The 22,575-nt window shown below is 38.3% G+C and overlaps 1 protein-coding gene across 2 annotated transcripts in view; it reads right to left on the bottom strand.

Moving 5' to 3' along the window:
* PLXDC2 (plexin domain containing 2) overlaps positions 1-22,575 on the bottom strand; it is a 261,691-nt gene that overhangs the window by 2,830 nt on the left and 236,286 nt on the right. For both annotated transcript variants that reach the window (XM_042043342.1, XM_042043341.1), the window contains one exon: positions 13,991-14,151. In XM_042043342.1, coding sequence (XP_041899276.1) covers positions 13,991-14,151 — 161 coding nt within the window. The remainder of the gene's footprint in view (positions 1-13,990; positions 14,152-22,575) is intronic.

Here is a 22,575-nt window from a genome sequence, read left to right as displayed (position 1 = left end):
CCTGTATTATTATGATATCTCTAGGGATGAAAAGTGCTTTAAACAATCTGTATTTTCAAGCAAATGAATGTCAGATAAGGCTCAGATTTTGGGTGACTACTCTGAGATAATATCAAAGGGAATAGCTTTCAGAAAAATAGAGTAACTCCTTCCTAGAGTCAGTGAGAAGAAAAAGCTTTCCTAAAAAAGATTATTCCCTATTGAAAATTTTATCTGCCAAATATACTGATTTATTTTTCTTTACTGACAAGAGTTGCAATCTGCTTGGAAGGAGGGCTAGAAGGTACAGCAACTTATATAGAAACTTTTCAGGAAAATGAGAGGAGAATCAATGAAAATGAGTTACAGCCTGTATTTTCATTGACAGCTCAAAAGCAAAATAATTTTTCTTTATGATGTTTCTTCTGAATATAAACACTGCATTTGATTTTCTGTTCCCATAATACCCCATTTTTACTTCCTTTCAATCACAAAGGATACTTCATGCTGCTGAGGGGTGGTGTTGGTGACCATAGCACAGCCACAGCCATGATGTTTTGCTGGGACTCATGGTGCTGTTGGGCAGGAGTCACCAAAGAAATCTGGGGTGCCACTGAATCTTGTTCCCAACAAACCACCCAGCTGACTGCAGGTACAGCACAAAGTCTTCCTAAGTGATCATTGTTGGGAAGATACCACATAAAAGCAACTGCTTCTTTTTCCTCCTGTGGCAGGATCAGGTTACTTTTGAGGCATTCAGAGTTAAATTCTGTTTGGCAGGTAATTTAAAATCCCAGGCCTTTCAGTGCAGCACCTTCCTACAAAGTAGGAAGGCAGAACACTCTCTTCTTTAATGGATGTCTCTTCTTAACAAGAAAACTTAGTCTATTCAAACTTTTTTCTACCCAAGCTTGATTTTGTGTGTTTTCAAAATTAAGAAGGACAGTTTGGTAACTGCTAAAGAAAAAGGGTCATATTCTGTTCTCAGGCTCACTAAAGTAAATCAAGAATAATGCAATTAAACGTAAGGGATTTATTTCAGATTTACACTGGTACAAATGAGAATGGAATTTGATGGAGAGGTATCTAATGAAAAGGGAAAACAAAAAACCAAAGGAGAACTAGCAGGAAAAAAATAACTAAAAACAGTGTTAAATGGCGACATGTAAGGATGAGCTGGGTTTTAATATACTAAGGTGCTCCCTAATTTAATTTTAAGATGTACCTATGATTAGTTAATGCTTCCTTGCTACACTGCTGGTAGATACTAAATATGCCATTTTGTGCTACTCTTTTTAATAGGCCTTTCCAGGTAATTAGCTATGGAACAGATGTGTATCAGTTTTAATGATACAAAGCCATATGACATAAATATGAGCTGTTTTTCCAGAAATAAAGCAATAGACTTGAAGGTCATTTCCTGATATTGCAGTTACAGATTTCTGTGGTATCTTGTCACGTCTGAGGTGAGATTTTCCCTTCATAGTGATCGTTTAATTTCAGCTTCTTTATGTGCATGCGAGAGGTTGACAGTTTTAAGAGAGCACTGACAAACCAGCAATTCATTGCCTTACGTAACCCCTTGAAAGCTGTAAAAATATTTCACCTTTAATTGAATAAAACAAAAGTAACTTGATAGATATTGAGAGCTACAAAGTTCCTTCAGTTACTGAAGCAGCTCAGGAAATACCTAATGCGTTCTTCCTCTTTGTTCTCTGTGAAGACTAATAAGAAAACAGAAAAAACCCCTACTCCCAAACAGACCAGCCAACAAAATACATCAAAAAACCCCACCAAACCCAAAACAAACTGGAAGAAAGCAAACTGGGTATTTAATTAATTAATTCCCAATTTTAGCAGGAAAAAATATGTTTCTTCCTCTGGAATTAGAATACTTAAAGGAAATCCTCTGATCTGTGACTGGAGAATTCTAACTCCTGCTTCCCTTCAGTGTATTACAAAGCAGGCAAACAGGACTAGCATTTTTTTCATGGGACTGAAGCTTCCTTGAGTTCACTATTTTAAGCAATGAAATCAAGAGAAAAGCACTTGAGACCCTACATGACCAGGATGCAGAAAAAACATGTTGAGATGCAGGAAAATAATTTATGATACACAGTAAAAAAGTTAGTTCCTATTGAAGATCAGTAAGATAAAAGGAAAAAAAAAATCTAGCAGTTGGACAATTCATAGAAAATGAGGTCTACATTTTTTGTTTCCTACATTATGTCTCTCTATACCATAGCTGGTGGCTGTGCAGAATGTTTGACTTCCTGCAGCAATACAAAGACTAAAATAAATATATTTACATCCATCTTGCAGTAGAGGCAGAATTTATACCATTTGCCTTACTTCTGAGGGAAAAACAGAGGGGATTCCACCTATTAAAACTAAAGAGTAGAAACTGGGGTGACTTCCCACTCTTGTTGCATGGAAAGGTCTCCAAGTGTTTTCTTCTTTTTGACCAGTTTCTTCTTTTGTCATCTTTCAACAAGAGGGAATTTTGAGCCTTAGAGGGCCTCCTTTATCCATGAAAATCATATTATCTCCTTTAGACATGTTAAAAAAAAGGTTTGATAGATCTCTGAGTGCAGTTAATTGAATATAGTCTAAATAAAACTCAGTTGTTATGATCTGAACATGGTTTCCACTGTTATAGTCTATGATTTTTTTAAGGTTGCTAGCTGTAGACCATCTTATTTCCTGCTGAACAGTAACCAATACCACAAGATCAGTTACAGGAGGATGGACAGTTGTATAAAGTTGTGTTGAAATACTGGTATCTGAAGACTGATGCCCTGCTCCTGAGAGTTTTTGATGCTGACATTATCACAATCTCTAAAATTTATGCCACTTAACAGTTTTCATCTGAGATGGTAATTCATCAAAAGCAATTTTAATAATGTATATTTTTTTAGCTGCAGCAGTTATAAGCTTTTACATTTCCTTTCACACATCTGCATGAAGACAAGTTTCTACCAGTAAAGGACAGAAGGAACTTGGCAACAGGTTTTACATATTTGATATTCTTACATCCTAGCCTCTATTATCCCTGTCCCATCCTTATTCTGTCCTTCCCTGAGTACACAAAAATGGAATGAGAACAATTCTGTACAGATCTGCAATGTCAGAAGAGCAGTGAAGGGAAACAGTAATGAAATATCTGCCCCTCTGTCATTTCCTCAACCCTGCCACACACATTTTGTTCTGAAAGATTTCTGAAACACTATCAAAAGTTTCTTTGTATATTTCAAACAGCATAAAATCCCATAGTGCTTGTGCATTGATCAGCTCTTCATTCCCATTCAGCAGTAAACTTGAACAGTGGGTTTCATCAAGACATGTGCACACTCTTTTTTCAAACTGAATTTACATGAGTATAAATACTTGACTTAGCATGAGAAGGTCAATCTTTCCAAGTGTTGACTCTCCAGAGCGCCCTTGTAAACTTGATTTCCCACTAAACTACACAAAAGCTGAAGTTATTGAGCATATTTTAGACTGAATGCTCCGACACAACTTTGTCTTCTGTATCGATTTTTTTTCTATATTTCAATCTTTCAAACTTCCAGAGGACTGGTTCACTGTCTCTAATGAAGGGCTGCATCTTACATTTCCACTGATGCCAATTTCTTTGTCTAATTCAGGGGTATAAACACATTTAAATCTATTTAAAAGCTGTACTCTTTAACCACACTTTGTCAAGAAGGCCTGTTTAACTCTGATGATATGGAAATATGCAAATATGGAGCTATCCAAATTCTGGATTTATTGTCAAAACTTCAGAAAAGCTATTATGACTTACTAAAAGAGATTAAGAAAAAGGGAACAAAACAATATATAGTAAGGTCTTACTAAATGACTAAATGACTAAATGTTAATCTGATACTATTCAAGACCCATTAGTCTAAGTACTTGTTAACCTACCTCGGTTGTCAGGCCTTTGGTTTCTTCTGAGATGTGAAGATCTTTCTGTTACCAATTACCTTGTCCATTACATGTATTTTTGTGCTCAAAGTTACCTGAAACTTGTGCATCAGTTTTAATCTCTTCTAGAAGCACCCAATTTATTTGGCAAATCACAGTCAGAAGTGGATGAGGCTACAAATATCTGAAACTATACTTCTGATATATATTTCCAGGAATAAGAAAAGATCAATTGCCTGACATCATATTAAACTCTTATTTTGAAGAAACTGTTCTCAAATAAGGATTGCTTCTGACTTAAGATTCATTAGAATCATTTACTGGCTACATTTATTTTTCTTTTCAATAGAAGCACTTGCTTAAAGTATCTTTTTGAGATTTAAAACATCTTTTTATAACTATTTCTGCAGTCTTATGTTCATCTGAGGAGCTGGCTGCTGAAGGACGAGAAACAGAATGCCTCCTTCCTCTACACCTTTGACTTTTATTGTCAGTGTTGATTATTTATTTTAGTGCTTCTCCCTTGTGGTCGATTTAGGTTTCCCTTGCTGAACTGCTGGTTCCTGCTAAGCTGGATAAGCTTTGGAAAAAATAACTTTACTATCAGGACTAGGCAATGACAGTGAGATCAATGACAATACTCCAAATGCCAGGACACTGCAGGACTTTGAAAGAAGAGAAAAATGATACCTGTTCTCTTCTTTTTAATCATCATCTTCATGAAATGCAATTCAGCCTGAACTTCCAGACAAAAACTAATTGATGACCATATGAAGCCTATTTCAAACTAAAAGCATAATCCCCTGTAAAAAACAATGGGCCATATCCCAGAAGAAAAGAACAGAGCTGTGTGACCTCCATCAGCTGTCTTAGACAGCTGAGGATAGAATTATTTTTAAAAAAACCCTTTTTTTTTAATCTGTCTCCTAGTTATTTCTCATTTGTTTGAAGACATACACTGCATTTCTGACATTAATGCAGAAACCTGGAAATGGTGCATGGAAAACATGGCTGGATGTTAAATCTGGCTCTTATTTGTGACATGCTGTTATAAACAGAGAAGTGTAATGGCGAGCCAGAAATGTCCAATAATTTCCTGAGCTCTAAAACACCAAGAACTGTCTCCAGCATTTTAAATTATTTTCTAGTATTATTTCCTTCCCCTAAGCAGACAAGGGATGAGCAGAAGGTCAAAATCTGAAGAAAATCTACTGCTAGATATGTGTGCCAGTGAACGTTTCCACATACCAAAATACAATCCCCTATACAACTCATAATTAAAAAACCCCCAATAATTAGTGCTTTCTCAGACCACCCCAGCTAGGGCTCAGTATTCAGAAATCATCCTCAGTTCATGTTTATAGTGTACATACTGTCAGCTTTAAGTGAGGTAGAGTTAAATGACAGGAATGCAGATCCTTTCATGCTGGTTGGTCTTTATGTTACAAAAACAGTCCCAGCCTTATTTAATTTACTAGCAAAGATAAAATTTAAGTTAAATCAAGAGGAGTCAAGGCGCATCCTTCAGGCTCTCATCACACACTATTATTTATTTGCTGAAGATCTGCAGCTGTTTGTTTCTTCCTCCCTCCCTCCCTGTCTTTTTCCAGAAGGTCACTCCCTGGCTCAATAGCACCAGTTCAACTCTCTGTGTGGCCATTTAAACAGATTCCAGAAATTATCCATCTTAAACATCCAAGATGAAGTAAAACAAACAACTGAAAAAGACACAGGTACGTGCATGTGTGTGATGTGTGTGTTTAAGAGTACATGTATGTTTCTAAGCAGATGAACCAGCAAACTAAAGCTCTAGAATACCTCCAATGAGGGTGTGAACATGAAGGCAAAAGCTGTGACCTTCAAAATAGGACCTCAACTCAAAAGAGTGGTAATTTTTAACCACAAACACCCACACTGCTCTTCAGTGTGAGACATATTAACTACTATTAATACATACACAGATGCTAATACGTAAGCTCTGAATTCACTCATGTTCTTACAGCTTCAGAGTCCACATATGTTAATAAGTTTTGTACCTATTAGCTGAGTACAAGAGAAAGGCATTTTTGCCTGAGGTTAAGAAGTCCTAATTGCAATGTCAGTTTAGACTCCTTAAAATCCCTTACTTCCAGAGAATTGCTAAAGTAAAATTTATTCAGCTGTTGTCAAGCCTCCTGTAATCATGATTGGCAATGGTATCATTGTGTCCATCTGGTAAGAGACATCCCAATGTCTCACTCCTTACGTTCATATCACAGAATCGCGGAATCTGCTGAGTTGGAAGGGACCCACAAGGACCATTGAGTCCAACTCCTGGCTCTGCACAGGAACATCCCCAGGATTCACACCATGTGCCTGTGAGTATTGTCCAAATTCTCCTTGAGCTCTGTCAGGCTTGGTGCTGTGACCACTTCTCTGGGCAGCTGTTCCAGTGCTCAACCACCCTCTGGGTGAAGAACCTTTTCCAACCTAAATGTCTCCTGGCACAATCTCATGCCATTCCCTCAGGTCCTGTCACTGGTCACCACAGAAAAGAGATCAGTGCCTGACCCTCCTCTTCCCCTCATGAGGAAGTTGTAGGCTCCAGACATCTCTCCTCAGTCTCCTCCAGGCTGAACAGACCAAGTGACCTCAGCCACCATCCTTGTGGCCCTCCTTTGGACACTCTAACAGTTTAATATCTTTTTTATATTGTGGCACCCAAAGCTGCCCCCAGCACTTGAGGTGAGGCCACTCCAGTGCAGAGCAGAGCGGGACAATCCCTCCCTTGCCCGGCTGGTGATGCTGTGCCTGATGCCCCCCAGGACACGCTTGGCCCTCCTGGCTGCCAGGGCACTGCTGGCTCATGTTCAACCTGCCATGGACCAGGACCCCCAGGTCCCTTTCCCTGGCACTGCTCTCCAGCCTCTCATTCCCCAGTCTGCCTGTACATCCAGGGTTGCCCCATTCCAGGTGTAGAATCCAGCAATTTCCCTTGTTGAACTTCATATGTTTGGTGATTTCCCAGCCCTCTGATTTGTTGAGGTCTCTCTGCAGGGCCTCCCTGCCTTAAAGGGAGTCAACAGCTCCTGCCAATTTTGTATCATCTGTGAACTTGCTTAGTGTCCCTTCCAGTCCTGGGTCCCAGTCATCGATGAAGCTGTTGAAGAGCAGAGGGCCAAGGCTGGAGCCCTGTGGAACCCCACTAGTGACAGGCCTCCAGTCTGACGTCACCCCATTCACTGTAACCCTTTGTGCCCAACCCATGAGCCAGTTGCTCGCCCCCCACATGATGTGTTTATCCACATGTGAGCTGGACATCTTGTGCAGAAGGACACTGTGAGAGACAGCATGGAAAGCTTTACTGAAATCCAAAAACATCACATCAAGTGGCTCCCCATGATCAACCAGTTGGATTACCTTGTCATAAATCAGTTTTGATAAGCAGAACTTTCCTCTCATGAAGCCATGCTGGCTGTGACCAGTGACTGTGTTGTCTTTCAGGTGTTTTTCAATACCTCCCAGAATAATCTTCTCTGTAACTTTATCAGGCAGTGAAGTGAGACTGACAGGCCTGTAGTTTACAGGGTCCTCCTTCTTGCCCTTCTTGAAAGTTCAGAGAGCGTACACCAGCTTCCAGTCAGCTGGGACTTCTCTGGATTCCCAAGACTGCTCAAAAATCATTGAGAGAGGTTCTGTGATGACATCATCCGGCTCTTTGATGATTCCTGGATGAATCCCATTAGGCCTTATAGATTTATAGGGATCCAGCTGGAGAAGCAGATCCTGCACAATTTCAGGGTTGATTGGGAGTTGATCATTCTTGCAGTCATGGTCCTCCAGCTCAGGGCACCCTTGGTCCTCATCCTTGTTGAAGACAGAGGCAAAGAATGTGTTAAACACCTCTGCCTTGTCTCTGTCCTGGTTTGTGAGGAGATCATCCTCATCCTGTAATGGGACAATGTTGTTTTTACACTGCCTGTTGCCATTAATATATTTGAGAAAACTCTGTTTATTGTCCCCCGCAGTTCTGGTTGGCTCCAACTCCAGCTGAGTTAGGCCACATGAATTTTCTTCCTACAGTGGCCAACAGCAGATCTGTGTTTTTCCCATGTCACCTGACCTTGCTTCCACTGGCAAGTGGAAGCACACCTTTTTTTTTTACCTTATTTCCAAGAGAAGATTCCTGTTCAGCCAAGCTGGTCTTCTGCCTTGTCTGCTTGACTTTCGACATTTGGGAATTGCCTGCTCTTGAGCTCTTAGGAGGTGATTAAAAAAAGTGACCAGCACTGATGGACCCCAGCACTTGCAAAAATACTTTCCATGGGGATCTTACTCACTAATTCCCTGAGCAGTCTGAGGTCTGCTCTCCTCAGATGCAGAGTTCAGATTTTGGCACTTTTCCTTCTGTCAGCAGAGATTTTAAACTTGATTGCTTCGTGGTCACTGTGGACAAGATGGCTGCCAATCTCCACTTGCTCACAAGATCCACTCTTTTGACAACTGGGAGACCAAGGAGGGCATTTTTCTGAGCTGGCTCCCTTAGGACCTGTTCTGTAACGTTGTGATCCAAGTTTTTTAGGAATCTTCTGGCCTGGGTTGTACAGCTGTGTTGTGTTCCCAGTTAATTTCTGGCAAGCCGAAGTCTCCCATAAGGACAAGGTCAGTTGACTTGGAAATGCCCCTTAGTTCCTCAAAGATTAATTCATCATTGTCCTGGCCAGGAGGTCTATAGACTCCCACGATGGCATCTGCATTGTTTGTTTGTTCCTTGATTCTTATCCAGAGGCTCTCAACTGCACCATTGCCAGCTGTGAGCTCCATACATTCTACCCCTTCTGTTACACACAGTGCCACCCCTGCACCTCTCCTGCCGTGCCTGTCCCTCCTGAAGAGCCTGTAAACATCCAACAAGGCACTCCAGGCACAGGACTCATCCCACCAGGTTTCACCTCTCAGCTGTGGCCAGATCATATTGCCTTTGATCTCCAATGGCAGAGCACTATGATGACAGCTGAGGTAAATTTAAGTCCTTAAAAGGACTTTGGATCACAATATAAGGAAGGAAGGTAAGAAAAACACAAGTGAAAACTTCTTGTGTCATGTGCAACCCTTCTGTCCACAGATAACTGGATGCAAACATGCAAAAGACAACTGAATAAAAAGTAGTTGGACTTATACCTTGTTTTTCAATTTGCTAAATATTCCCTTGACATTAATTGCTCTCAGTGCCCAAGTACAAACACATATGTAAATAATTAGAGGTTAAAAATATAGGAAAAAGAAAGAACATGAGGGAAAAGAAAGGAAGAATTAAAATATAAAACTAAAGCTGCAATTTCTCCCACAACTCATTGAAATCTGAGCAAATCCATCTGACTCAGCTGGGAATTTCTTTACTCCTCTTTACATTGAGCACCAGACATTTAGATCACATGTGCTATGGGGAGTATCACAGGTATGCAATCCACGACATTCAGGACATTGTAATTTGCTTCTTGGCCATCAAACCTCGCATCCTGAATGCAAGTATATTACATAGGTTAGCAAATAAATCAATCACTTTTCAATTGTGCTATAGCTAGTGTGTAGTTATATATGTTATAGCTAGATTTCTGACATAAACTTTGTTGAGAAAGTCATGAAGAGCATTATTTGACAGGTATCCTACTTTACAAAAATCAGCCCAAATCAGCTCAAAATATACTCAAGACATACAGGATTCCTCAAGGTGATTAAAGAGAGGAAACCATTGGCAACTAAATGAAATTCAATGGAGAGGAAATACTGCAAGGTTAACGATAAGCAAATAGAAAACCAAGGCATGCAACATCTCTTCTGTCACTCTGCAAGCTAATCTTTAGTCAATATTTACTCTTAGCTCTTAGGAAGAGCCTGCATTCATTGGAACTTTGACTGAAGCTCCCTTGAGTTTAACAGCTGATAATTTATTCTGACTTTGGGCCACCACAGAGGTGTCCAACCTAAACAATGAAACACACGTTGAACAGTGTGGAGGCTGGAAGTAACAGGAAAACAGTGTATTTGATTTGAATCTTCTACACACTTAACAAAAAGTGGAACTTTTTTTAAAATATGTTGAACTGTTCGGATGGTATTAAAATTGAACACTACCATAGGCAAATTAAATAGCACTGGCATTTAAGACTTCTCAAACTCTTTGTTCCAGGTGGAGCTGCACATGCATGTTCTGCTCAATAGGTATGAACAAAACCCCCTAGGGAAGCATTTTCTTCAGACTTAAAGGGTAAAAAAGTAATGGAATAATGTTACTATGTTCTAAGACAAGAGTTTTTGTAATAAATGGTATTTTCCTTAGCTTGTGTTTATTGCTTATTTAAACCAACTAGTGCACTCAGGATATCATTTAATGGTGTTCAGAGGTGCCACAAGAGATTGCCTTTATCAATGCAAGGGTAAACAGCACAGACAAAGTGTGGGTGTATTTATTCTTATCTGGGAGAGCTCACTACATGACATGAGTTGGATTCAAGATGAGCTGTGTGAGAACCTGAGTGAGGAGGTAAGTGAATATTAGGTGATATCTGCAGAGAACACAAGGTAGAAAGAGACTTAAAGCCTCAGATACAGGGTCAGTTTAATATACTGTTCTTTATTCAGAAACCAGTCATGATTGTAAAACTAATCAATTAAAAATTCCTTACATAGCCCTTAGCCTAAAAAACCCAACAAAATCTGATTGAAAATGACATTTCACCTACCAAATCATGACATTATCTTAGATGCAAAAGGAAGTTTCTCTATTAATTATATTAGAGTTTTGAATGAATGTTACGTTTAATGTCTATATGATTCCTCCATAAAGTAACTTCTTTAAAAATAAACACAAATGCACCAGGTTCCTGTTCCTTCTTTTGGCCAGCCTTAGAGTTATATTAAGTACTAATGATAGATAAACTGATGCAGATCTTGATTTGACTTGAAGACTTGATGGCAGACTATAGTGTACTTGTAATTTTTTAGACAACTGCAGGAGGGATCTGCCTGTCCATCTGTCACATCTTGTTTTAATTGTGCAATGTGCTTATTAATCAAGAGACTCATAGAAAACAGTATTATTTTCTGAAATATTTATGTGCTTGTCCTCATTTCATGACCAAGCCCATGGCAAGCCTCTTGAGCTCTTTCCCTGGAATGGTAACATCAGATCCATATTTCATTCATTTTCCATAAATAATGCAGCTTGTCTCTTGTAGTATGTGGGCTGTCATGTTATCTGTAACAGTTTACTCAAATATTTTTCAATTGCACAAATGCAATAAAGAATGATTTCTTGTAACATTGGCCTATTTGTACCAGTTTTGCCTGATTAGTCTTTTGTACGTAATTTTCAAAAAAGCAAGTTTGAGAAGATATTTTCTTCTTTGCATTGGAAATGTGTAAATCCTATTGATCAGATAAATATAAGAATAATAAATTCTACTTATTATTTTTTAATTGATCAAATGACTTTTTTCTTTGAAAATTAAATTATTAAACTTATTAAAAGCAATTTAATTTCCAGAATGGATTACCTTGTTCTGTTCTAGGTTTATGATACCAAAAATGGTTTTCAAGTTTTGAAATTTGTGTGTTCTGAAATACATTTAACCCCTATTCCCTCCCTTGTGATTTTCCCACTACATCAGTGTTTGTACAACTGACAGGGAAAGGCCACCCCTTGATGACTAGTACTTTTAAAAATTCTTGCTAATGCTGATTCTTCACAAGTACCACAATTATCCTAGTAACCAATAGAGAATGTAGGTTATACCCTGTTTTGCATAAATTTTATTTTGACTGATTTCTCCTTCATTTTATACAGAAAGCTTATGTTTTTTTACTTATTCTAAATGACTACATTTCTTGCTAAAAGACATTTTAGCTTTGATTAATAATAGAATAATAGATTGATTAATGGCACCTAAAGATTAAATTCGGTGGAATGAGTTTAACAACACTGATTAAGGCACCTCTATTTGCATGATGAGTATGATATCAATGAAAGAAATAAATTAACATGCCCTTACTACATTTAGAACAACAACAACAGCAACAAAAAAAGTGTATTGTAATTTGGTATTCTTCTCTTCTTAAAAAGTGGTGTTGCAATTTATTTAGCCTTTTCCATCACATCATGACAGGTAAGAAACTTGCTTTTACTAGAGTGAAAGAATAGAAATTCAATCTGTGTAAATTTAATCTGTGAAAAAAAGAAAGGGACAAAACCTTCTCTTTCATACAAGGACTTCAGTGGAATTTTGTTTGTCTACATCAATAATGAACTGGCTTGAGATGCTGCATAAACATGAGAGAAAACTATGTGCTATTATATGGATTCTGTTCCCTGATGGCTAACACAGTTACATTACTAGAGCAGGAATACTGATAAACAATTCATTTTGACTTCTGTCACTACTATTACATCTAAGAAGAATATTTATTATAATACGATGTTAAAGATGAATCATTCCATTCATGTTCATGTCTCACTTCAATTCTCATTGCTGTCACTAAGAATAAATGTCTACATCTTCCTGGTCCAGGCTTTTACCTAAGCAATCCCTAAGGTATGTCCCTAGTGACATTTCCAGTGGTTTTGCACCTTCACTGTTGTCCAGTGGTAAGTATCTGTGCTCTTGATAGTAAGGGAATACTACAAGTAGGGTTTATGAACAGCCACCTCTTTATTTCATGTTCAGCAAATGTATACTTATCACAAGGCAGAGGAATGTTGCTGAGTTGAAAAAGAAACCACAAGGAGGTGTAGGTATTCATGGGTTTTTGTAGACTGAAACGCCTATGGAGAATTTTCCTTTCTCATGTTTTCGTTTACAGCGGAGCTGAACAGACTAAATGTCAGCATTGCAATGTAGGTATCTGCACCTAAGGTAGCCATCGGTATTTGAGGGAGAAAAACATCAATTTATCTAATCTTTAAGAGGATGTCTCAAATAGGTCAGATGAATCATGGTCTAAAAGACTAGGTTTCTCTCTACACTAATAAAAAGAGCAGAAGAAATGATAGATGTTAACAATCAAGTGAAAATAATTTTTCCACACTTTGAGACAAAGTGTTAAAAGATTCCTTTAAATGATGTAAGGAACAGCTAATACAAGTTTCCAGCCAAAAACTTACTATAAATCAGCTCTCCTGTAGAATTAAGAAAGAATACTTTTTCTTCCCCCCCAGGAAAATTATAGAAAAACTGTATGTCCTGAAATAAAATGACAGTGCACAGGAAAGGTAACAAAAAATGTTGTTGTGAGGAAAATGAAGGATAGGAGAGAGAAGTGGTGTGGTATCTGACATATATCTCCTAGATATATGTCCTGTCTAAAAGCAAAAAAGTAATGGCAATGGTAGTTGAAGGAGCTGAGTGATAAACATGCTAAGAACAAAACAATATGCTAAGAACAAAACAAGGTCCATTTCTGTAGGGTATGCCCAGCCCCTGCCCTGGAGGGATGTCTGCCGAGATAAGGAGATTGCACAATCGGCCAGCAGGACTCCCTGGAAAGACAACCACTTCTTTGGTCACACCCAGAATCCTTTAGGAGACCCTATGCAGATCCTTTGTAACCCATTGGCCCTTACCCCCTGGGATCCATCCCCTGTATCCCTATAAAGCCAGCCCCCTGCCCCTGCGAGACGGAGTTGCTCGTCCCTGGCTCCCCTTCGCCGGAGTATGGACAATAAAGCTGCCTCGTGTGGAACAGCTACACGAGCCTCTCGTCTCTGGTGTGGCCTGGCCTGGAGGCTGCCCTGCAGAGCTGAGCTGAAATCACGAGCTGACAATCACTAAAGAGCTGACAGCCTCTGCAAGGGCCCTCCTAGGCAGCAGCTGAGGGAAGACACCGGGCCTCGGGAAGGCGATTCCTTTTGGGACCATCTCTCCAGACCGGTCACCTCTTCCTCGGTCAGAGCTACTGACCCATCACCAGCTGTAATACATTTCTTCAAAGATTACAGTATGAACACAAAGATACTTTCTGACTTAGTTAAGAAAGAGCTATTTTGGAGACCCCAAATACCCTAGCCAAGAGACAGGACTAGTGACACAACATGTTACTCTTGTCTTACCTCTATAAAGAAGAGACTAGCTGCTGATGTCGGATGATGGTACATGTAGGCAGTCACGAGGATGGCTGCAGCCACAATGAGGACCAGGACCAGAATGCCAACAATTAAGCCGGCATGAAGTGTTCCACTTTTCTTCTCCGCCGCACTGTCATCTGTGGAAGCTGCACAAAGAGCACACTTAGCACAGTAACTTATGCCTTACCCATTCCATTGCACAGATGGCAATTGAGCATTTGCTTTTTCTGTGTTACATAGACCTCATTTTCTACAGCCCATGTTGGAAAAAGATGTTAGATGTCTCTTTTCTACAACTGGATACTCTCATAATCTTAATGAAAAGACTTTCAAAGGTTTCACTGATTTTATTTCAATAAATAATATTAACATCCTTTCTTTTGGATGTAAAATGTACAGTCTGAAGATCTTAATTACTTTCATAATAAATTTTGCTTTGGTTTCTTTATAAAATTATTGCAATTGTCTCACAGACAAAAAGTACCAACTGAATACATTTTTAACATTGCATTTTTCTTTAAATATTCCATTTGAGACATGCCACAATCCCTTGTGAGGTCTAGCTATTAAATATATTCTGAAAGCTTCATTCATTAGCTTGTAGGAGAGTTTGGAACCACTCTTTGCAACTGAATCAGAGAGCCAAAAGTGCAACAGATGGATCCTGCAATATTTTGATCTTGGTCTGAATGGAACACTCATCATACCAAAGTATTACAGAAGACCATCCATTTACTAAAATTGATACCAGGAGGCCACTCACGCTATGCTTCTGTCAGGATAAAAGAGGGCTGTCTCTGTCACACAAGCAACTTGTCAGCAGTGCTTCCAAATAAGTGACTGAAAGTCTTTCAACAACAGCGTAAGCTTTGGGGGAAAAGTTTCTTAATATATCAACCAATACCTGTAGAACTGCTTGTTCTTCATCATACTCTTCCATAAAAGAATTACTGGTCTGCCCACATCAGCAGGCAAAAGAGCCATTCAGAAGTCCTAGGTTTAAGAAACACCAGTAGAGGAACACAAACTTCCATTATTCTCCTAAGGGTTCTTCACCCCAGGGCAGTGGTCACAGCACCAGGCCTGACAGAGTTCAAGAGGCATTTGGACAATGCTCTTGGGAAGATGTTGTGACCCTTGGGGATGGTTCAGTGCAGGGCCAGGAGCTGGACTTGATGGTCTTTGTGGGTTCCTTCCAACTCAGCATACTCTGTGAGTCTGATATTCCCACTGCTTTCTGCTTTTCTAGAAATCCTTCTAATCACTTCCATGCCTTACTCCATATGACACCTGTCTCTGGTCTTGCTTAGGAGAAATTTTCTTTCATTTCCACTTTTAAATTTCCTCTTACCACGCTTGTTTGGCAAGCTGGCTATAATGAAAATCACTGATATCTGCAATCATCCTTTTTGCTGTGCCATCCCTTTGACCTATTTGGTTGTCTTAAAGTGTTATGTTCTCTGAGGTCAGGGACTCACTTTTATTTGTTCTCTGAAGACAGATATTGGGTTATGATTATCACTTCAAACAAATCACTATTATTGTTATTAATAGTAAAAACAACAATAACAACAACAATAGCAATAAGTGTACATGGTCTTTTACTATTCATCTGAATGGAGTAGAACACTCCATGCTCATGTTAAAATAGAGAATTGGAAAATAATAGAAGAAAGGCATATTGATGCAGGTAGTGGTAAATGCCTTGTGTGAGGGGCAAAAAAGAGGAACAGTTAATGTGAGTGAGTGTTACAGCTCATGCATCCATGTATGGCAGCGCATTTCTCACCAGACCGAGGAAGGCTGCATGGCTCGTCACCCAGCAGATTGCATGGCACAATTGCAACAATAGGGAGAAAGGGAAAATGAAGATGCATTATCTTAGCCAAGACATGTATCTGACTATTACTCCATGGAATAGTTATGGATCTTTGGGGGCAAAGAAGGGATTCATGTACATATCCCTTGTTTTTGTCCGTATTTCCTCAGTCTTGATTCAGGACAGTCAAAACCCCACAGCACTGCTCTACTCTTTCCCACAACATCAGTGACACTTTGTGGACTAAGGACCTGAGTAACAGAATCAGAGGATAAAAAAAAAATCCCAATAAACTGGGAAGTTAACTAGGGTGTGGGAAGCATTAATGATTTTAATAAAAAATTGCAAACATGATCCCCACTTAGGTACAGCCTAATCCTGAATGTATCTTTCTTTTTAAAAGTTCATGAGTATATGTTCACACAGGAACTTCAGTTTTAATTGTAATGATTTTGGACATGAATTTTGAGTTTATGCATGAACAGGTCCAAGAATCAGGTTTCTCCCTGACTAAATCCCACAAGGGGATTTCCTTTGCTTTCTTGAAGCTTAGTTCACACAAATGTATAGGAGATTTTGAAACAGAACAGTAGCGTCAGCCCTGTTTGATTTTATTAATTTTAAATTTTTTTTTTAGCACACTACATACAGTGAAAATTCCCAGGCCATACTTTATATTGAATTAGAGGAAAGGAGATAGTACCTAGAATCTGGAAGTTCTATTTTCAAATTTTCAAAATTGTCCCCCAAAGGGTCATTAAAATACTTCCTAGTAGTTAGAGCACTAAATAAAAAAGGATGCAAAATTCATGGAGGAGACAGGAAAGAAAGGTGGCTCAAAATGAGGCTCCTCTTATTTTCAGACAGTAGAATTTTTACTTGACATAGCCATTAATACTCAGAGTGAGAACAGATGAATAGAAACACCAGTCTTAGTTTCTGTTCATGCACTGCAACAATATTTAGTACTTGTACATATATTTCAAATTGCCATACAAATGGAAATTAAGGAATTGAAAGGCCATCAGAAAAGGCCTGCTTGATTGTACATCCTCTTGGCTGGACTATTCCCACTGCTGAAGAGTTAGTTGTGAGTCACCCTACTGAGAAGCAACTGCTCCCTCAAAGGAGTAGAGGATTCATAGCTTGTTTGTCTCATAATTGTCTTTTTTACAGTTTCATACTCTATACTTCAATGTCACATTTGTGCATCAAAAACTATTTTGTCATTTGTACCCATTTTCAGGCTGATTTGCACTAAATGAGCAATTTGTATTGTTACTATGTTATAGTTGAAGACATAACATCATATTCTGCATATTAAAAAATGCTGGACTTCAGCAAAGGTCCTAACCACTCTGAAAAAGTCATCAATTTAATCCCTTTTGATCTGATATTTTCTCAGCTTTCAGCATCCAGCTTTGCAAACTAGAACATCATCTCTTTGAAACATCACAGGTGTCAACTGCCTGCCCAGATTTCTGCTAATCGAGGGTGGAGCTCTCGGTGGACATCAGTGCAGTGGGCAGAATGCCAAATGCAAAAAATAATGAAACAAAAGAAATGCTTTCCTTAAATTACAACAAGTTTAAGTAACTTGTAATTTCCATAATTGAAATTCAGTCCATTGACCCCAGGGCTCAAATACTCATGAGAAATTGATTTCACTCTCTTTGCACAGAGACAATAAACAGTGCTGTCAACATTGAAAATACTCTTTGCTGCAAAAATCAACTGTCAGTTCTTTTAAAAAGCCAGCAAGGGAAATAGATGAAAAAACAAGGTCTTGGAAACTTTTTCAGGTGTAGAAATCTTACTAAGATTATCACAGCACATCTGTTGTTCCAGGCAAGGCTAAACCCATGGGAGGCTATTTGTTTTATGACCAACCCTTTCCCAAAAGGACTATTCTCAATGGAACTTTCCCCAAACTTTCCTTTTCTTATGCTCAAGAAGCAATTGTTACTCTATATTTATAATGCCTTCTCAAACTCTTAAATGCATAAAACTTTTAAGCAGAAGGAGCCTGTTAATATCTCCAAGGTCAGTCTGCTTCTCATTAGGTGCTGAATGACTGGATGGAAAGAGCAAGTAGCTTCTTTTTTCCTAATATAAAGGCACAGAATCCAAACATGAAATAACTGTTCTGCTGCTGGAATGTTGTTTAAAAAATAAAAGTGAAAACACAATAAAAATGTTCTCATTGTTTCCATGATAAACACATAAAGACTATAATATCTTTGATTTAAAATAACTGTAGTATGTCTCCAGTTGCTGTTGGGCTAGCTTCTTTTGGAGTAGGAAAACAAAAAACTCAAGTAATGAAAATCTTGTCTTGCCATGGCACACAGGGAGTGTGATGCTGACTTTAACAGAACAAAGGTGTCTACAGAGACTGCTTTTTAGTGTTTACAAACTGCTACTTGCTGTTTGTAAACACATCGAGAATACATTGTCAACATTATTTTTCTCATAACTGCATATTAACCCTTGAGGTCTGCAAAATAATGAAATAAATTGTTTTATATTATCTAAATTTAAGGTTTATGAAAAGTTTCCACTGTGATAGTTTTATATATGAGAAAACAAAATTGTGATACACACATTTACACCTTATATGATATGAGATGGAAAAGAGTTTAATTTCCAGAGATTACTATCTCTGTCTGTGAGAGCAGAGATACAAAATATTTTACAGGAAAACTGAAGAAAAATAGACAAACTTCTGGTACTTCCTGGCTAGAAAATTTCCTTTATATAAAGTCAAACAAAAGAGGAATAACAGACAAAAAAGTAGAATTTCATTGTGTAGACTTGGAAAATAAAATTTTGCTTCTCCCTCCAAAAACATGGTGCTCCTTTTTACTCTTGCATTTTGATTAGATGGTAAAAGACCATCTGGAAAAACACCTCTGGAGTCGAACCTCCGATGCAAACTCACTTACATGCCCATGAATCATTAAGGGATAAAACAATACCTTATTTGACCCTCCTGACCGACACACAAAGCCAGGGATATAGATGATTTAAATAGCAGCAATCAGCCTGAAGATGACAACTCAGTACTAAACTTTGTTCTTTTCTCCCCTTTTTTTGCCAGAAGAATGAATTTTATACTTTTTGATCTGCCAAAGTGCAGAAACCTTCTCTTGCTGCATGATCTGGGATTAACATGCAGCTACAGATGAAGTTCACTCACCAGCCCTATTACATATGTCATTTCTAGCCTGGAAACTGCATCACTCCTATTTGCGTGACTGTGGGTTTGAGTTAATAGGCTCCTGCCAAGAGGGAGGATATAATGTTTAGTACAGCTGAGCACACAGGGTTACAGGTACAGTAAGCCCAACAGAGCCACCAGATTTTCCCCCTCTTCTGGGTCTCCATTTACATCTGGAATGTGAATCTACCTGGAGACTCCTTGCTTTATGGGGCAGGTATGTGGTTCCTCAAACTCAAGCTTTTTCCCTGTACATAATGCAGATTCCTGAAAAGATGATTGATGACCTGTGGTAGGGGATAAGGGAATGTGTAGTTGGAAGGATTCTCCAGAGACTCAAGGGAATCCCCATAAAAATTTTCTCTCTACCTCCTTTAGGAACAGCATGCTCTGGAGTTCTCAACTTATTCACAGTAATGGTATGTGATTTTCTTGATTTGTGGGTTCAGTCCCTTAGCATTTGTTAACATTTTGAGGTTAAGCCATTGCTTTACTTGGTTTCATGATGATTTATAAAGTTATGGCTCAGCTAATGCTTTAAAAATTGATTTCCAATTGCATGTAAGAAATGAAAGGTGGTCTCTGAGTGAGAATATTATGAACTATAACACACAAAATCAGAATTCAGTGTCTGGCTTTGCTATCAATTTTCTGTAGGACCCAGGGCAACTCAGTAAGTCTCTCCAAGATTGATCAACTGCTTAGCGTAGTAAATTGATGAGAGCACATTACAATCAAATCCCTCTGTTTATAGGATGACAGTACTCTAAACATGCTAGCTAAGGGCTTTCATTCTTCTGCTCTAAAATATCACCTAATGCTACAACAGTTGTCATCTGTACTAATTCTAGTTTGAGCTGATTGAGACCATTTAAGCCATTACAATACTTAGTAGCATCAAACAGTTGGCATCATGAAGCTCAATATTGTACCATGAAGGACCCCACCATTTGGCCTGAAAAGGTAGCTGACTCAAATCCAGATGAGTAAAAAGTTAGCTGTTCATAAGAATTTCAATTGTGTCACCCCATTGACTCCTCTTAATCCTACTGAAAGCAAACACAAGACAATAAGGTAAATCAGGCTGTTCCTGTCTAATCCTGTGTCTAATGCTTGTAGAGTTACTCACCAGAGTACCCACCACACCTTTGGGAGACAGAACAACTTCAGGTACTTCAATATCAATGCAAAATGTACAGCATTATTAGTCTTCCTTCACCTGGCCTTCATTTTTCCCATTCTTTACAGTAACTGATGCACACCAATGTCAAAGCAGTGTAGAGAAGATTGGAGGAGGCTACTAACTGCAAAACTGGGTTAACTCCATGTAGAATAGGAAGTTAAAAAGACAGAAGATTACAGGATCTTTGTGTGCCCCAGCTGTCACACTGCCATAGCACTGTGACAGCAAAAGGAGCAGATGATAAGATAAAACACTAAGTAAAGCAGCCTTTTCTTAAAAGTTTATCCAGTTTTTTACATGTAGCCCTCCTTAAGATCTGCATTTAGAGCTACATGGGGTTTTCACATTAACCCTTTGATCTGGTACAAAGTCAACAAAGTGTAAATGTGTAACAAAGTCAGCAAAGTCATGGCAACTGTAGGAGTAGGATACCATATATCATTTTATAGCTGTCTTAGAAAACCAAAGAGAAACTAAACTAGTATGCTAGACGTCGACATAAGTTGAAGTGTCTACACCTAGCTGTTCTGGTTTTTTAACATCATGCTTCTTTAATGTGATATAAAATACTTAATATGATTAAATCCTCTCTTTTTCATGAGAAAAGAGTGGAAGAAAAGGTCTGCATCCTGGCTTGCAGGTTTCTGGACAGGAATGGAAACAAAACACATTAGCTAGGACACCCTGAAGAGAATTTATTTAAGGAAACCTTGGGTGCCTATGAACAAGATGCCCATTCTTAGTATGCAATTTAGATTTTTCTCTGTAGCTGGTAGAGTTTTTCTCTGTAAAAAAGAGTTTTTCTCTGTAGCTGGTAGAGTTTGGCACCCCTATAGAGTAACATATCCCAGTCTGGGCATGTCTTTTAGCATGACATTAATTACTTCCTCTTGCCTACTGCTTGCCACTGGCTAGGAGAAAGGCCTAAAAGAACAGTTTGTGGCTTCCTGGCTAACACCAGATGAGATGAAGCCTCTGGAAGATCATTTCCTGTGGCTAGGGCTAAGTTCTGCCAATAAAACAAAGCCATATCCTGTCAATCTTATCTTATACAAAGTCCACTTTAAAACATTTTTAAGCTACCACAAAGGTTATGTTTATAATTTTTTAATTTCTTACGTTTTACTTTAAAATTGGGGAAGACTCAGCTAATTCATAGTGACTTGTCAAGTGGAATCACTTGGTTTTGGACTGTGGGGTTATAATAACTTCATTTATGTAAAAAAAATACTTGTTTTGTCTAAAAGATAGGCTTATTTCTTTGGTGAAATAGTTCTAATTTTCTGAATCATTTAGCAAGTAAACATATTAGAAAGAAATAACTTATATGACTCTTATCAGGCTGGGGTTAAACGTCTTGCAGCTGGAGTTCAGAATACACAAGAAAAAAAGGACTAAGTTTTCTCCATAATTTGGAACAGCTCAGACTGCAATTTTTAAGAGAAATTAGGAAGAGAGATGACTAATGGAAGCTTTCCAGACAGAAAAAAATATATTGGAAAAAACAGTCTTGGGTAAGTTTATCACCATATATAAAGTGTATAAAAGTACCCTTTTTTCCAAAACTTCATCTACATTTTGGTAATTTCTTACTGACTTTCCTAATATCTCAAAATCAAATTAAGCTCTATGTAGTACAATTGTTAATCCTGTTAGTACATCCCTGTTAGTTGTATCTAGACCATCTTTGAAAATGTCCAGATGAGAGTAAAGATAGCATGATACTGACATTTCCTAGAACTACATAAGCTGGGATGAACTTGTTAACAAATAAATGAACAGCTTTCTTCCTCAGGGAGGTTTTCTTTTTTTGCACAGATTTCCTTTTTTTGAAACAGAAATTTCCATACACCTGGATGAATGACAAGTGTAGCATTTGTTTGATACCTGCTGTCCTACCGACATAGATTTTCCTTTTGAGTTTTAAAGCTGAAGAACTGTGGGTGACTCATAGCAATCAAATAATCACAATAGTGTCTAAAAAGGTCAAATAAAATGTCTAGATGTGCTGGCCAATCATCTAAATCATCCACCAGAGAGTTCTCAACAATAAAATACTGCATTATGGGATAGCCATGGCCAATTTCTCACAGTTTTTATGAAAAATTAGGCTTTTAAGTTTTTAAGTCAGTTGTGTTAAATTTTAAGAAAATGAAAAAACAACAGAATCTAAAATTAATAACAAAAAAATTTGTACATTTTTAGTGCTGGACATCTCTTAGAACTTATAAAATGCTTGTTATTTTAAGGAGAACCAAGATATAACAAAAATTGTGATGGCATGCCAGCTGTGTTTTAAAATGGTTTAGGCATGTATGTAATAGGCATCTGTTATGTCTGTAAAGATG

Source organism: Corvus kubaryi, unplaced genomic scaffold (genome assembly GCF_017639235.1).
Source record: "Corvus kubaryi isolate FWS band 111438036 unplaced genomic scaffold, C.kubaryi_AGA036_p1.0 37398, whole genome shotgun sequence".
Lineage (NCBI taxonomy): Eukaryota > Metazoa > Chordata > Aves > Passeriformes > Corvidae > Corvus > Corvus kubaryi.
Note: the sequence above shows the minus strand (reverse complement) of the source record. Positions and strands in the feature narration are given on the sequence as shown.